Genomic DNA, 15,220 nt, shown 5'->3' with positions numbered 1-15,220 from the left:
CGAAGACTGGGTCTTTGGATTCCCTTCTACCGCATTCCTGGAAATAGTATTTGCTTCTATATTTATATTGATTTATTTATTAACAGCCACCTGACTGCCTCCTGTGCCAGTGGCATGTAAAAAGCACCATTTGCGTGTGACTGATGCCAGTGCTGGTGGAACTTAAAAAGCACTCACTGCACTCTCGGAGTGGTTGGCATTAGGAAGGGCATCCAGCTGTAAAAACCTTGCCAAATCAGATTGGAGCCTGGTGCAATCTCCCGGATTGCCAGTCCTCAGTCAAACTGTTCAAGCCACGCCAGCATGGAAAGCGGATGATGACGACGACGACGACGACGACGACGAGATATATATAAAATTATGAAAAGCACCTGTGTTGGTGCCATGTAAAAAGCACCGTTTGTACACTCTGTGAAGTGGTTGGTATTAAGAAGGACATCCAGTCATAGAAACCATACCAAAACAGTTTGATTGGAGCCCTCTGACTTGCCATCTCCAGTCAAACTGTTCAACCCATGACAGCATCGAAACCGGATGTTAAACGATGACGTTGATGACGATAAAGCCAGTTGGCCATAAGTCAGAAAAGAAACTGACTTATGGCATAGAACTGGTCAGATGGTTACCATTGATTTCATGCCTAGCACTTGGCAGTAAAGACCAATTCATCAGACCTGCTGGTCAAAAAACACGTAACCTCTTTACTATATGGCTGCTATTTCTAACAGGTGAAGAGACTACGTAAAGGATTTATGTGTGTTGTTCCCATGGCGACAAACAGTCTGAGGCTGCCAAATGGTTAAAATTACGTAACTTTAAATGCTTGTAACTTTTTTATTCATTATTTTTACATTTGAATAAATAATCTGGTGAAAATTTGAAATGGTTGGAAGACACTTAACAAGATTCTCGGGTATAATTGGAAAGATTAAATTAATAAAATTAAAGAAACAGATGATGAGATAAAAAAGGGAACCCGAGAGTACTTGCAAAATAGGAACTAAATTCTCCCTCAAACCACATTCTTCCACTCTTATAAAATGGATTCAGTATATAATATAAGCCCTAAATACACTCTGTCGGGAGAACTATAGGTTTTGGGGAAAGGGTTCAGCGCTGGAATATTTTCCATCCAATTTTTTTTTTCTGGGTCAGAACTGTCCTCGTATTAAACACAACAAGAGGCAAATTCACAACTGTCTTTCATTCCTAATTTTCACCGTTTTTGCTTCATTTTTATATCAAACGTCTTCAAGAAATATATAAAGATCATAAACATTCAATCTTCGCTTCTTGTAAATCGGAAATATTCTCAGACTGTTAAAATTCATTCATCAAGTTAAAAAAAAAAAATTAATGTCGGAACAAAATTTATTCAACTCTCATTTCCTTTAACACCGGCTATATCCGGTTACACCGTTGTCCACGCGATTTCTCACATTTTCGGGTTTGGTTCAATTCTGGTAAGTTTATTAGATTCTAGATTTCAGTTTGGTTTCTTATTGATTTCCAACATTTTTGTTAGTATGTACAATACGCACACACATATGTATATAACCTCTCTCTCTCTATATATATATACACGCTTTTATCGGCCTTCAACTTGACTCCGTATAAAACACGTGGGCTTATTTCTCGCCGATCCTTTTACTCTAGAAGTGGTGCATCTTCGATTCAGGTACAGATCTTACGTAACTTTTCCCTTCTTTGAAGAACTGTGTCGTTGGGTTAAAGAACATCGAAATTCTGTGTCGCAAAACGGTTTCTGATTTCAGTAGAAAATGCATTGTAAATGAACATCGCCAAACCTCACCGCGGAACTTTCAGTGTGCTTCTCCGTTTCGATTCTCTCCAACCGATCTGTCTCTCTCTCTCGCTTGCCCCCTTTCTCTCTGATTCTCTTTCTAAATACGCGACACTGTGTCCCGTCTCCTCAAGGGCAACTTCTATATAAACAAACAAAATGATAAGGTGGGGGGAGACATTCAGTTCAACAGTTTTGGAATAGTTTGACATGAGTGGGAGCAGTTGAAAAGGAGATTTTCAAAAATCGAATGTCCAAATATTGAGAACAGAAATGAAAACTAATTTTCAGAAACCGTTTTGCAACACAGAATTTCGATGTTCTTTAACCCAAATCAAGAGGACGTTGTCCGGAACACCACCCACCAAAAGATGTCAGTTGTGTTGTGTAAGGGTTCGCTAATGAATGGGGACAGTTTTAAAATATCATCTCTTTTAATCCTGTTGAGTCTGTTGGCTCCCTCACTGATCACTAGGGCAGATTCCATGGATCCAAATTAATAAAGGCTCTCTCACTGTTCAGAACTTTGACAAGTCTTACTCTTGACATCAGCAAAGTTGCTTATTTAATTCCTGTATTTCCTGATCTCTTGGATTCTAAGTTCCAGTCAGACCATTTGGCGATCCTTCGTTTTGACTCGAAAAATGCCCTTCCTAATAATGCCAACCACTCCGAGAGTGTAGTGAGTGCTTTTTACATGTCACCGGCACGGGAGCCAATCAGGGAGCAGTGGCATCGACCACATTTGGATGGGGCTTTTTACGTGCTACCAGCAAGGGAGCCAGTCAGGGGTCACTGTGAAAATATATTTGGCCAAAGAGAAGTGTTACCTTATTTGGAAACTGGGAACGGTTGGCTACAAGAAGAGCATCTCTGGCTGTAGATGTTCCATCACAGCAACTTCCATCCAACCCATACAAACATGGAGAAGTGGATGTTAAAATGATGATGGTGGTGATGTGTAGCTAAGACGACATTTTCCAATCTTCCCTCTGCATTTTTAAGAACAGTTTGGTGCCCCATGAAGGAAAGCTTACGTTTTTAATTCAAATGTTTTCTCAATGCTGCATGTATATATTTTTGTTTTGTTTTCCAGAATTAGAACCTTCCCAAAATGGGGGACTTTAAAGTTCACCAAGTCAGATTTTTCTCTCCCAAAGTGTTGGGGATCCAGTGTTTCTCTTACAATGAACTAAACAAAAAGTTGGCCTTATCACGGTAAACTATTCTTTACTCTCAGCTTTCTGTGTGTCTGTGTGTAACATGAAAATTGTTAAATGTAAAATGCTTGTGGTTGTTGCTGTTTTGTCCCAGGTCAGCTCTGGTCAAGCAGATCTGTAAATCAAGAGCATTCTGGCCATCAAACCATTTGACCATCCCATCTTTTATTTAGGCATTGTCTCTTTGGACTCAGTGCACTTCTAAGATAGTTAGAAGTGAATTGATGGAATTTGGCTGCTATTTCTAGTGAATGGAGCAACCAAGTGGAGGCTCGTTTTTGCAGTTGTGATTAATGATAATTGCAGATGTGTCTGTGTGGTTCACAAGTTTGTTTCCCATCTTTGTGGGGGGTGGGGGGAGTGTCATACTGCTACGGCCCTCAGCCAACTGAAGCCTTTGTGAGTTGATTTGCTTGAAGGAAACTGAAAGAAGTTTTTTCATAACTGATTAAATAAAATATTCTCACATTCTTTTCAGAACTGATGGCTCCATTGAAATTCTTGGAAACTGGTACAAAGAAAAGGTAAATTATTTTAGAATTCCTCTTTCCCTGAAGAACCAATAATGGTTTCGAATTTTGGCACAAGGCCAGCAGTTTTAGGGGAAGGGAATTAGAGCAAACCCAAGACTGAACCCCTAAAAGGATGAAAGGCAGAGTTGGCCCTAGTGGTGTTTGATGTGAAACATAAAGAGTCAGAAGAAATGCTGCCAAGCATTTTTGTCCGAAATGCTAATGATTCTGTCATCTCCGAAGAACCTGAAATAATTCTGCATATTCTGTATGGGAAATGTCTGAGATTTAAAGATATTTGGTTTGGTAAGCTGAGGGAAAGAACTAAAACTTTTAACATCATCCACGAAATGGATTTTGTTTGTGAGTTAAAGGAAAATATTCTTATGGCTTAATCAAAAGAGAAGAGACAGGGCCCGCAAGCTTTTATTTTCTCAGGACCCCCATTTATCTGTCTGTTTACTTAACCACTTGTCTCTTTATCTATCTCTGCATCTTTTTGTCCCTATAGCTAGCTAGATAAGTAGCCAGTTGTTTATCTAAACCAGCTGCTTATCCACCCATTTACTTGTCCTTCCTACATGTGATATACAATTGGAACATTAATGGTACCAATCTCACCCACCATGGGCATTGTCCCTTTCCTCTAGGTAACATCTGAAGACAGGTAATGGCTTGCACCAGCCAACCGTAACAAATCCCTGTGTTTAGTTTTAGAAACCTTATTAATTTTTTGTGCTGCTTCTTTGTTTCAGGTGATTCCTGGTGACATCGACCATCCTATTGAAACGATACTCTGGGTTTCCAATCGACTGTTCTCAGCTGGAGGTTCTGGAGAAGTTGTAGAATATGATCTTGTCAAACTTGAACCAAAAGTAAGACATTAACATTCTGTCTTTGTTTTCATTTCTCTTCATTTCTTTCTTCTCCGTTGTGTGTGTATGTGTTCTCTTGATATCGTGCAATGGTTGTAGACAAAAGCAATATCATTCATTTCCATTATTCTGCTAAAACATGTTTGGCCATGGGGAAATATTACCTTATTTGGAAACAAGTGAGAGTTGATGACAGGAAGAGCACCTGGTCTGCTTCACTAAACTCCATCTGATCCATACAAGCATGGAAAAGTGGACGTTAAAAGCAATGAGAAAGACAGTCGAACAGTGTTAAGCTCTCGTTAATGTTAACCAATCTAAATAAGCTCTCTTTAATTAATATTAACCACTACTCTGTCAGTACGCATTGGCTAATATTAATTAATCTATATAAGCTCTCGTTAATTAATCTACTAACAAGTAATGACCTGTGTGTAACAACTCATATTCGTTAATTTAATCTCTGATTTCTTTTGTTTTAGATGAAGGCTCATTGCAATGCTGGTCCGATTTGGTGTTCGGTGAAAAATCACTCAAATACTCGAATTGCTGTGAGTAGATTTCTTTTAACTTCTATCAATATAGAGTGATGGCTAACCCCTTGTATGTTTTCTGTCAAGACACTGCATCCTTAAGGAGTGCACATAACTGGATTGGTTTTGTTCATAAGGTCTGCTCAGTCAACATGATGTGAGGGGCAAGACATAAACTATCAAACCTTGAGCAAGTACATCAGCTACCTCTCCAACTACTAACAAATCTCATCTCTATAATATTTCATGCTTGAAGGTTTTTTTTCTTCCCCAGGTTGGCACAGACGGAGGTTGTGTGGTTTTATTTGATGTGGAGAATGGTTGCTTGAATTATCTGAAAACCTTCAGCAAACAGGAAGGTCAGTCCATCCATTCATGGTTCCCTTTGTTGGGAAATTTTATTTCTTGCTTGGCGTTTGTGTGTGTGTGTGTGTGAAATGTAGAGCAGGTGACTTCCACCACAGCCTGGCTGGACAGGAACACCACAGAAGCCTGTCAGTGACTGTAGTCTTGACCTGTTGCCTGGCTTAACCCCATTATTTGGCCCTCAGAAGATACCTTTATTTGCATTGAAACCAGTTCCCCTGTCTGAAGAACAACTGATGAAATATTTCCTTTTTACCTTCCCTTCAATATTTTCTGTGACCCTCTATATGCTGCCCTTTCTTCTTTGATTATATCAGGAAAAAAAAGAACCCATACTTTTGACCCTTTTCCCCTTCCCTAAGAACCATATTAACCCCTAGCAATAATATCTACCATTTATGAGAGGGAAGAAACTGAGAATGTCATGGAGATTGACCCCACAATGTTAGATTAATTAATTAATTAAGATCAACTAAATGCAATAACATACCAGATGTTTTGATTGCTTTATTTCAGGTCGAATTCTTTGTTTGGATTGGCACCAAGCTGAAGAAATCATCGTCACCGGTGGAATTGATAATATTCGCGTGTGGAATGCCAATTCAGGAATTGCAGTTGAGAGGTTCACCATGAAGAGACACAAACAAAAACAGACCATTGTTTGGTGCATCAAAATTTTAGCGTCAGTAATACTTTGCATCGTATTCTTCTGTTCTTCATAAATTTATCAGATTATGATTCACTTAAGTTTTAATAATTCTTCCTGGGTTCAGAATCAGTGAATTCTGTCTCAGAGATTGTCTTCTGTCTTCAACTAAATTCTGTTTGCTTTCAAGTAGCCGTCACTCTTATTTAACCCTTTTGTTACCATATTTCAGTTGAGATGCTCTGTGTTTCTTTCAATTAATTTTAAATATAACAAAGAATTTAGTAAGGCTTTGAGCTTCAGAAGACATTTGCTGTAGGTACCATGCATCGGAACTGCATGGCACATGGTTGGGAAGTGAATTTCTTAATTGTACAGCCAGGCCTCCATGTGTGTGTGTGTGTGTGTGTGTGTGAGAGAGACTTAAGTACTGAAGTTGACATGCAATGGCAACATTTTTCTTTTGTTCTTTTTGTGTCGTTTCTAAATTCCAATTAATTTTTGACTTTCTTTTGCTTTTTTTTTCTCTTGTAGTAATTTGACTGTGGTCAGTGGGGATTCCCAGGGCAGAATTACATTCTGGGATGGCAAATATGGCACTGAATTAATGGTAAGATTCTTTACTAAACAACTCCATCATCAAGGGACTGAACTCAGAACCATGTGGTTGTAAAGTAAACTTCTTATCCACACGGCCAAGCTTGTAGCCATTGTTAATGCTTTTTAAGAAAAGCATAAATGGGACAAAATTCTTTGTTTCTCTGGGATACAATTTCTCAGCTGTCGTACTTGTCTCCTTTTATAATTCTTCACACACTGAATACCCCATCTAACTCTGATTTTAATTTGCATTTGGAATTGTTATATTTCTTATTCTCATGTCTTTGGGAATGGTATGAACATCACAAGATCTTATTGACTTATTTTCTGTTCTTTGCAGAGTTTCTTTAGTCACAGGGCAGACATTCTGTGTTTAGCTGTCAGCAAGGTGAGCCATGTCTTTATTTTGATTCTTGTTTTGCTCCTGGATTTCTGTTGCATAGAACCAGGGGCAGCTTAGGTGGGTTGGTATTAAGAGGCGTTTGGGCAATAATTCTTAGGAAATTTGAATTAACTTAGGTATATATAGCTTCTTGAATTTTTAGTGAGAATTCAGTGTTCATTCCCATTGCATGCCATTGTCGGTTTGGTTCTCTGATTGACCTGTCTAATTTTTATCCACCTGAGATTAAATTAGGGTTCCTTTTCTTTTAAAATGGTAAAAATTTGATTTGAGAACAATTTAGTTGCTATTGCTAGCATATCAAGTAGCTGTTTAAAGACATCTTTATTGGATTAATGATTGAAATATGATGACTAATAATGATTAATGGTGTTGTTACCTTCTGTTGGCAGGATGAGAAAACTGTGGTTTGCAGTGGTGTCGACCCAAAACTTATTTGGTTTGAGCTCCTGTCAGAAGAGACGGATGGTTTACCTGCTAAAAAGTTAAAGGGCAAGTTTGGGGCCACTCCTGCTGCTCGTGAACAGAGTAGATGGGTCCAGTCTTTTGCAAAGAACTTCCAGTCCCATGATATTAACTCTTTGGTATTCATCAAAGATGAGCTTGTCAGTGGAGGTAAGTAATTAGAAGCATTTCCTCTTACACAGTGGGTTAGGGGTGGAAAGTCTGCTGTAGGTAAACCCTAAGGTCCTTGGTTCAAATGGCAAGTAAAATAGCAATTGTCTCTCAAAATAGACGTGTGTCTGTTGACTTTTCCTAGTTTTACTCATTGAACTGCTGCCATGCTGGGGCATTGCTGTCAAGCTTTTCGGCACTCATATTAAATGCTGTACTTATTTTATTGTTCTCTAATTTGCTAATCTGCTAAGTTGACAGGACATAAAGGCAAATGACATAATCAGCAGTAGTTTTTTTTTCCAGACCTATATAAACACACACACACACAGGAAACAATAGTTAAGTTCCTGTTAACACATTAGATGACCTTCACTACCAAAGTGGGTGAGTGGGGTGTCTAGATCCATCACAGTCATTGTGCGAAGTATCAGTCTTCTAAGAACCTATCAAATACTCACATCAACCATTCTTCATTTCCAGGAGCTGATTCTTTCATTTCCCTTATTTCACCCAAGAAGAAATGTTTCAAATACAGTGGAATTCCTCAGGTAAGTCAGTCAAAGATTCTTTAAATTCTTTAATAATGTCACTGAAGAATAATCCTCAATGGAATACAGCACCCACATCAGAGATAGTGCTGCTGCTGTCCAGACAAACAGTGTTGCTTGTGCAACTCAAAAAGAAGTCACCTGATTTATGTGGTGGTGATGGGGTTCTTTCACCATCCCACTCCAACTTCTTACCCACTGATGTCTCTCTCTCTCTCTCTCTCTCTCTCCTTACCCTATCTTTTCTATTGTCAGAGTTAGGATGTTGTAGCTTTCAAAATTACCTTTGATACCCTCAAAGGTAATTAGTTTTTCATAAATTGATATGCAGTCATTTAAAATAATTTTACCCAAATCTTAATTTGGATTGAACATTTCTTTTAATCCAATTCAATCATGGTTTGTTTTGTAGAAGAAATTGGTCCACACTGCTGCCGATGCCAACGTGTTGTTGTTACAGTATCCCACTTACCTTGAAATTTGGGATTTGGGACAAGCCTCCGGGAAAACAGGTAAGTGCTCACCATCTCGTTACTTATTGCATAAGCAACCAAAAGTTTTTGGTTGGCTCCAAGTCCTCCTTAGTCAAAAATTGTTCAGCTGGAAGAATACATTGTCCATTTTGTCTTTCCTAATTTTAAGATGGTAAATAGTTTTGGAGACCAAGTTTTTAGGTCTGGCTGTTCTGCTGCAGCAAACTGTAAAAAAAAATTCCTCTCCCTCCCTCACCTCTCTCTCACACACACACATATTCCTCATGAACCTGTGAGAGGATCACTACATGGTCTCTCAGCATGCTAGAAATAACAGTCAAATCTATTTATTAAAACAAAAGGCAGGGATTGGAACACCTTTGACCAAGACTAACCTGGACATCAGTGACTGATGACCATCCAACCTGCTTTTTGTACACATGTCTCCATCCCTTCCTGACCTGCAGAATATAACCTTATAAGATCCTTTAATCTTAAGTTTGTGTGTTTTTATGTTTGCAGGGGATCAAAAAATCCTGACATTGGAAAAACAACCAAGAAACCAGGTCCAGTTGAAGAGCAAACATGACAGACCTGTCATTTGTTGTGCGTTAACGAGTGATGCCAAAATGGTAGCATATTCTACAACAACAGACTCTCGTATTTATTGCTTAAATCTGGTGAGTCATTTCTCTTCTCCATTTCATCTCTTTTTTTTGCTTCCAACCATTTTGTGACAATATTTCCAGAGAAATTCACTCCTTTTACCTTTTGCTTGCTTCAATCAGTGGACTTTGAAGAGGTTTAGTCAATCAAATCAGTCTCTTTTTGCTGAACAACTAACTTGTGGGGATGTAAACAAACCTACACCAGTTGTCAAATGTACATACATACATATATGAGTGTGTGTGTCTATATATAATGTAAAGAATGGAGATTAGCAAAGCAGATTTTATGTATGTTACAAGTAAACAACATTGTTTTAGCCTTGAAAGAATTCTTGTCGTCCATGTTGACATGGGTTGGACAGTTTCACCGGGGCTGGTAAGCTGGAAGGCTGCACCAGACCCTAGTCTGGTTTGGCAGGGTTTTCTACCGCTGGGTGCCTTTCCTAACACCAACCACTCTCAGAGTGTAATGTGTGCTTTTACCTGCCACAGGTATGGGTGCCATTTGCATGACTCTGGTATCTGTCACAACTGCAATTTAGCTCAGCTTGATGGGTCTTTTTCTGAAGCACGACATAGTATGTATATATATGGATGTCTATAAATGTTTGTATATATATATATATGTGTAGATATATGGATCTGCAATCTCCTCTCACCTTTTCACCTTCCTACAGGTTACTGACCCGAGTCAGTTACCTTCTTGTCCAGCAGTCGAACACCTGAAAAACTTCAGCAGCATGCTGTTACCTGCACATCAAATGGTCTTCACTCATGACTCTTCCAAATTTATTCTCGCTACAAATGCTGGAACCTTACAAATCCTTAATTTTGAAGACAACGAAATCACCTGCATCAATCCAGCGAAAGGTAAGTTTCTTTCTTTTTTTCTTCTTTTAAACAACAATGAGGGAAGTGGGGAGGGGGGGGGGGGGGTTAATTCTTTTATTTATTCGTTATCCTGTGTGTAGTCGGAGTTAATGGTGGACTTTGAGAGGCCATAGAAATGTTTGACCATCAAATAAATAAGTAACCACATAAATGACTCCAGCAGTTGACTTGTGTGTGTGTGTGTGTTCAATATCATCATTTTCATTTGATGTTGTGTTCCAAGCTGGTACGGACTGGATTGTTTTGGCTTGATTTCTATGGTTGGATACCCTTCCTAATGACCACCACTTTACGCAGAATACTGGGTGTTCTTTTATGTGGCACCAGCACCAATAGGGGTCACCATGTAACTCACAAGACAGGACCCCTTGACAATGTGGTGGGGTGGGCTTTCATCCAGACTAGATTGACAACAACAGAATGGAAATTTTAAGAATCCCCTGCTTCATTCTTGATGTGGATTTCCTTGGGGTTTCAAAGTTGTTGGTGTGTTTGTTTGTTTAGGTCTGGAAACAAGGTTCCAAGGCAAACATTCTTTGATGAACTGAAAAGACAAAATAGAATTCTAAAAATATTGAGTTTTTCTTTTTCTTCTTCCATTGCATTCTAAATGTGCACCAGGAATTGCAGAGTCAATACACCTGCTGGAAGTGAGCAGCGACAGCCGATATGTTGCAACAGCAAATAGCAGTCAAGAGGTCAATGTCTTTGACACAGTTTCTGGAGAGGTAAGAATGGTTCCAGCTGAAATAAAAACAACAAGTTCCAATATTTTATTTCTTTCCTTCGAGTCACCCTAATGGTCTTGAAGCATTTTTATTTAAGGAGATTCTTGTTTTGGCTTAGTCAGGGGAGTTTAAGGAGTAGACCTTTGGCATTTTTGAGCAGAAGTTTCAAAACTAATGGAAGAAAGGGAAGAAGGAACCTGAGACATGGTGCAAATACTAAAGGCACCGAAGGTCTGGGTGGTGGTGGCGGCAGTGGCTGTTGTTGTTGTTTGAGTAACAGTAAATTTGCCATTTTAAAACAGATACATTTCTGTGGGGGGAGAGAGAGAGAGTGTGTGTGTGTGTGAAAAGGAGAGAAGATGAATTTGGTTGGACCAATTTATTTCTGACAATTTATAAAGAGATCTTGTCTTACAAAACTGGAAACGCTTTCTCCATCTTGTATTGCTTTTCTTCCTTCCTTCCTTTCTTGCTATTCCTTGGTGGGTTCATAGAGGAACCATCATGACATGTGGTGTATCTTATGTATTTTAAGACTTGGAGGAGTTCATCCCTCTCCAGGTTTGACTGCAGCTGATTTCTTCCAGAAAGAGAGACAAAAGGAATGAAAAAGTGAAAGAAAGAAAGATAATTAGAGAGGTGGTCCTTTATTGATTGACCCCCAAAAAGGATGAAAGGCAAAGTTTACCTTGGCAGTATTCAAAACTCAGAATACAAAAATCTATAACAATTACCAGAAACCAATCTATTTAATGATTTTACTAATTAGTTGGGTTTATATTGCTTTGCCAAAACTTATGATGTGTTATTCACATGTTCATCTGTGAAGATTTTGTCTGAAGTAACAGAAGGTTGTTAGACACAAACAAAAAAACACCTAAGAAAAAGACTTGGGACTCATAAGACCAGGACTTATCTCAGTTTCTAAGGGGCTGAGATGATAACACTTCTCCCTGGATGGGCTCTAGTCCATCACAAGGTTAACTTTCCTGCTGCTATTGTTTAGAGATGAAAGAAAAGAAGTGTTTTGGCCCCAAAACACAACGCAGCACCTGCTTGGGAATTGAAACCATGATTTTAGAATTGTGAGTGCAACACTCTAACCACCAGGCCACACACTTTCACCTCTGATTGTGGAAAAGAAATGTGCTGAGTGGAGATGAAAAATATACTAATTAGCAATACTAATTAACATTTCTTTTTTGTAGCATGTGACCACGGTACCACTTCAGAGAGTAATGCCGACTGCAATAACGTTCCATCCATCGTTACCAATGTTGTTCATTGTCTACAGCAACATGCAAGTAAGTGGGTCTTTAATCAATTATTGATCACCTATCGATTGTGGCTTCATGAAAGAAGAGCTCATCCAATTGGTTGATGCTTTGCCAATAGCAATAAACAAGTGAGGGAACTTTTACATGGTTGCTCGACCTGCTGGAAATAGCAGCCAAATCTTCCACACGTTACACCCTATTGTCAGCGATTTTGATTTGATTTCACTTAAAATTTCCATCATTATTGTTGTTCTTGTTTATTTATTTTAAAATTTGTTTTGTTTTGCTTTTTTTCTCTTTAGTTTCAAGAATTTAATTTAACAGAAAATAACTTCACTCGTTGGTCAAAACAAATTAAGAAAAAATGGCATTCTCAGTGGCTTTCAAGACGAAGGAAAATCACCAATGTTAGCTATAATCCATTAAACCCAAACCAGTTAATCCTTCAAGATGAAGAGATGATCTGTCTGCTGGTTAAAAACCAGGTAAAAATTATTTTGACTTCTTCTAAAAGTACAATTGTAAGCTGTTGCAACACTTGTATAATGTTTTTGTATCACTTGTGTAACTTATTGTTGGTTATACAAGGATCTGGGCAGTCACTCAGATTGCTAGAAATAGCAACCGAGTTCCCTCAAGCCACCTTTCTGTTTTACTTGCTTAATGTGGAGGAAGAAGCAATACCCATGACTTTTGTGGACGCTTCACAGATTGGTGAGCTTGATGCCATTAATGTTCCAGTTAAATTCTTATCAAATCAACCCCTGTCGGAAAGAGTAAGGAGAAGGTTCCATCATCAACGAAACAAACAACTTCACTTCCAACCTCTTATTCTTCAGAAATTACACTAGAAATGATGGCTGCTAAAGGAGTTCACAAACAGCTAAACCCCTGAAAGAGTTCACTGACAGCTAAACCCCTCAACTACCATTGCAGTACAATAAAACATCTGAAATATGCAAAATAAGAGCACAACAAGGTTTCCTCTTCTCATACACTTTCTTTTTTTTTTTTCTCTCTTTAGCCATTCCCAGACCCGAAGGTTCATTTTAAAGTATTTGGTCACCAGGGACCACACAGTGAGGCCCACGCTTTTCATATCGTAAATAAATTCAAGGTAATTATTCCTTTACAATGATTTTTTTCTAATGGCTTAGTTAGGGGAGGAAGGGCAGTACCCTTGGCCCTTTTTAGGGTTCTCTGAATCTAGTGAGAGGAAGGGTTGAAGACCCAGGCTGAATTTTAGTAGCAGGTTGATCTCCACTGAAAGCATCTAAGGCTCAGTTTGTGATGTTTAATGGAATGATGGGCTAAGCCTACCGCCCACCATCAGGAACAATCAGTTTAACAGGCTTCCACATAGTTTCCATCTATGTCATTTCACAAGGTTTGAGTCCACCTGAGGCTGTGGTATGAGAAACTTGCTCAAGGTGCCTCAAAGTAGGATTGATTGAATGTGAAATACCATCAGTGCAAAGAAAACTTCCTGACTCATTCAACCAGTGTACCCCCCCCCCCTGTATTGTGGTGGTTCCTCTTTCTCCTCTAAACCATTTACTCCTACATCAGTTGTCAAACCAACTGGTGGTGGGTCACTGCTGCTGCTGATACTACTACTATGTTCTGAACCAACTCAATAGTTGTTATAGGGTTGCTTGACTTGCTAACAAAAGCCCCTTCAAATTAGTCACTGCTGTCTTATAAGAAGAAGGACATTTTAGATAATGTAGTCCTTGATACATTTTGCTTGGAGAAAAAAAATGGTCTTTCCATGAAAGGCATCCTTTCACTTGGCTTAACATCACTTCTCTCCTTCAAATATATTAGTCAGCAATTAAATATAAATTCCCTCACAAGGATCCCTTGCATGATGGGGACCTTGTGAGGGAATTTGGCGACAGAAGCTGAAAGAAAACGTGTGTGTGTGTGTGTTTCCATTTTGGATCCACAGCATCACAGTGGCTGTGGTTGTTACTTTCTTGTATCCTGTCATTTCATGCCTTTGAAACTGTGTGGAGTAAGAGATCCCTTAGTGACAGTTAAAGGTTGGTAACAGGAAGGGCATCCAGCTGTAGAACAGGGCTTCTCCATCTTTGCTCAAGAGCAATGTGATCACACGGCTACATTGTTCTGAAAGAGATTTGTTTAACATTATTTTACTTTCTCTACATTTTTTACTTGACTTTTTATATTTGTTTTTTTTTTCAGTATATTCTTGGAAGCAGCTTCTTAAGGAATGGACAAATGGTTATTGTAGAAAAAACTCCAAAGGATTTTGAAGATGATTTATTGCCTGTTTTAAGAGTCAAGAAATTTGGAATGGGATAAATTTGATGGAACAATAAAATTTAATTTTTCATATTTTTACTAATTTTTGTCTTATTTGTTTTATTTTTGTTCCTGTGGAATTATAGGATACATTTACTGTAAGCAATCACCTAATATTTCTTCTGAGAGCTTGGTTTTTTTTTTATATCATACAGTTAGAATTTGCAATTTGAACCACCCAAATCAACGTAACGCTTGTGCCGACTCTTGCATTACTTTCAGGATAACCGTTCTCTGTGGCTTCTCTATATTTGCTCTGGACCAAATCTCACTCACAAAGCATTGGTTAGCCAGAGATTATTGGAGCAAGCACTTGCTCTAGGGGCTCCACAGTAAGATTGAACCTAGAACCATTTTGTTGTGAAGCAAAAGTCTTAACTATGCGACCACGTCTACACCTATATACAGTTATATACACACACACACATATATATATATATATATATATACATACATTCACATACAGTGAGGATGATCAATATATAACCATGTGCCGAGTCTTTAGTTCTGAGCTGATCGGTTCGTTTAGATTCTGCAAATGTGTTCCAGAAAGAATTAACTTCATTAATGCAGTTATTGTAAAAATGTCTGTGTGTATTTAATTAAACTGGCTCAAACTTCAAGGACTGCTATAATGAATTTGTCATTAATGATCAGTTTAATTTTCTGTTTCCTAATTTTACGAAGAATAATCACAGAATTCAAATCCAATGCTTTCTTTCAGCCGATT

The 15,220-nt window shown here is 38.5% G+C and overlaps 1 protein-coding gene across 2 annotated transcripts; it reads left to right on the top strand.

Moving 5' to 3' along the window:
- Window positions 1-1,332: 1,332 nt before the first annotated feature.
- LOC106877551 (U3 small nucleolar RNA-associated protein 4 homolog) lies at window positions 1,333-14,533 on the top strand. Of its 2 annotated transcripts, none has more exons than XM_014926479.2 (19): window positions 1,333-1,463; window positions 2,901-3,022; window positions 3,503-3,548; window positions 4,292-4,411; window positions 4,894-4,962; window positions 5,219-5,303; window positions 5,827-5,992; window positions 6,491-6,566; window positions 6,897-6,944; window positions 7,352-7,574; window positions 8,058-8,125; window positions 8,538-8,637; window positions 9,121-9,278; window positions 9,944-10,136; window positions 10,779-10,885; window positions 12,094-12,189; window positions 12,465-12,647; window positions 13,187-13,279; window positions 14,371-14,533. In XM_014926479.2, exons 2-19 carry the CDS (start codon window positions 2,919-2,921, stop codon window positions 14,488-14,490), a joined length of 2,055 nt encoding a protein of 684 aa, XP_014781965.1. In that variant the 5' UTR covers window positions 1,333-1,463; window positions 2,901-2,918; the 3' UTR covers window positions 14,491-14,533. The 2 variants fall into 2 exon arrangements, with proteins under 2 accessions (XP_014781965.1, XP_014781968.1); XM_014926482.2 differs by lacking the exon at window positions 1,333-1,463 and adding an exon at window positions 1,607-1,678.
- The last annotated feature ends 687 nt before the right edge of the window (window positions 14,534-15,220 follow it).

Source organism: Octopus bimaculoides, chromosome 20, assembly GCF_001194135.2.
Source record: "Octopus bimaculoides isolate UCB-OBI-ISO-001 chromosome 20, ASM119413v2, whole genome shotgun sequence".
NCBI lineage: Eukaryota > Metazoa > Mollusca > Cephalopoda > Octopoda > Octopodidae > Octopus > Octopus bimaculoides.
The sequence above is the reverse complement of the archived record's forward strand: the minus strand, read 5'-3'. Positions and strand labels throughout refer to the sequence as shown.

What these genes read in the sequence shown, in the direction of transcription:
- LOC106877551 (XM_014926479.2), top strand. Translation starts at nt 2,919, where the DNA reads ATGGGGGACTTTAAAGTTCACCAAGTCAGATTTTTCTCTCCCAAAGTG. An exon ending in AGATGAGCTTGTCAGTGGAG is followed by an intron (nt 7,575 to 8,057) that starts GTAAGTAATTAG and finishes CTTCATTTCCAG; the next exon opens with GAGCTGATTCTTTCATTTCC. An exon ending in GTCTGCTGGTTAAAAACCAG is followed by an intron (nt 12,648 to 13,186) that starts GTAAAAATTATT and finishes TTCTCTCTTTAG; the next exon opens with CCATTCCCAGACCCGAAGGT.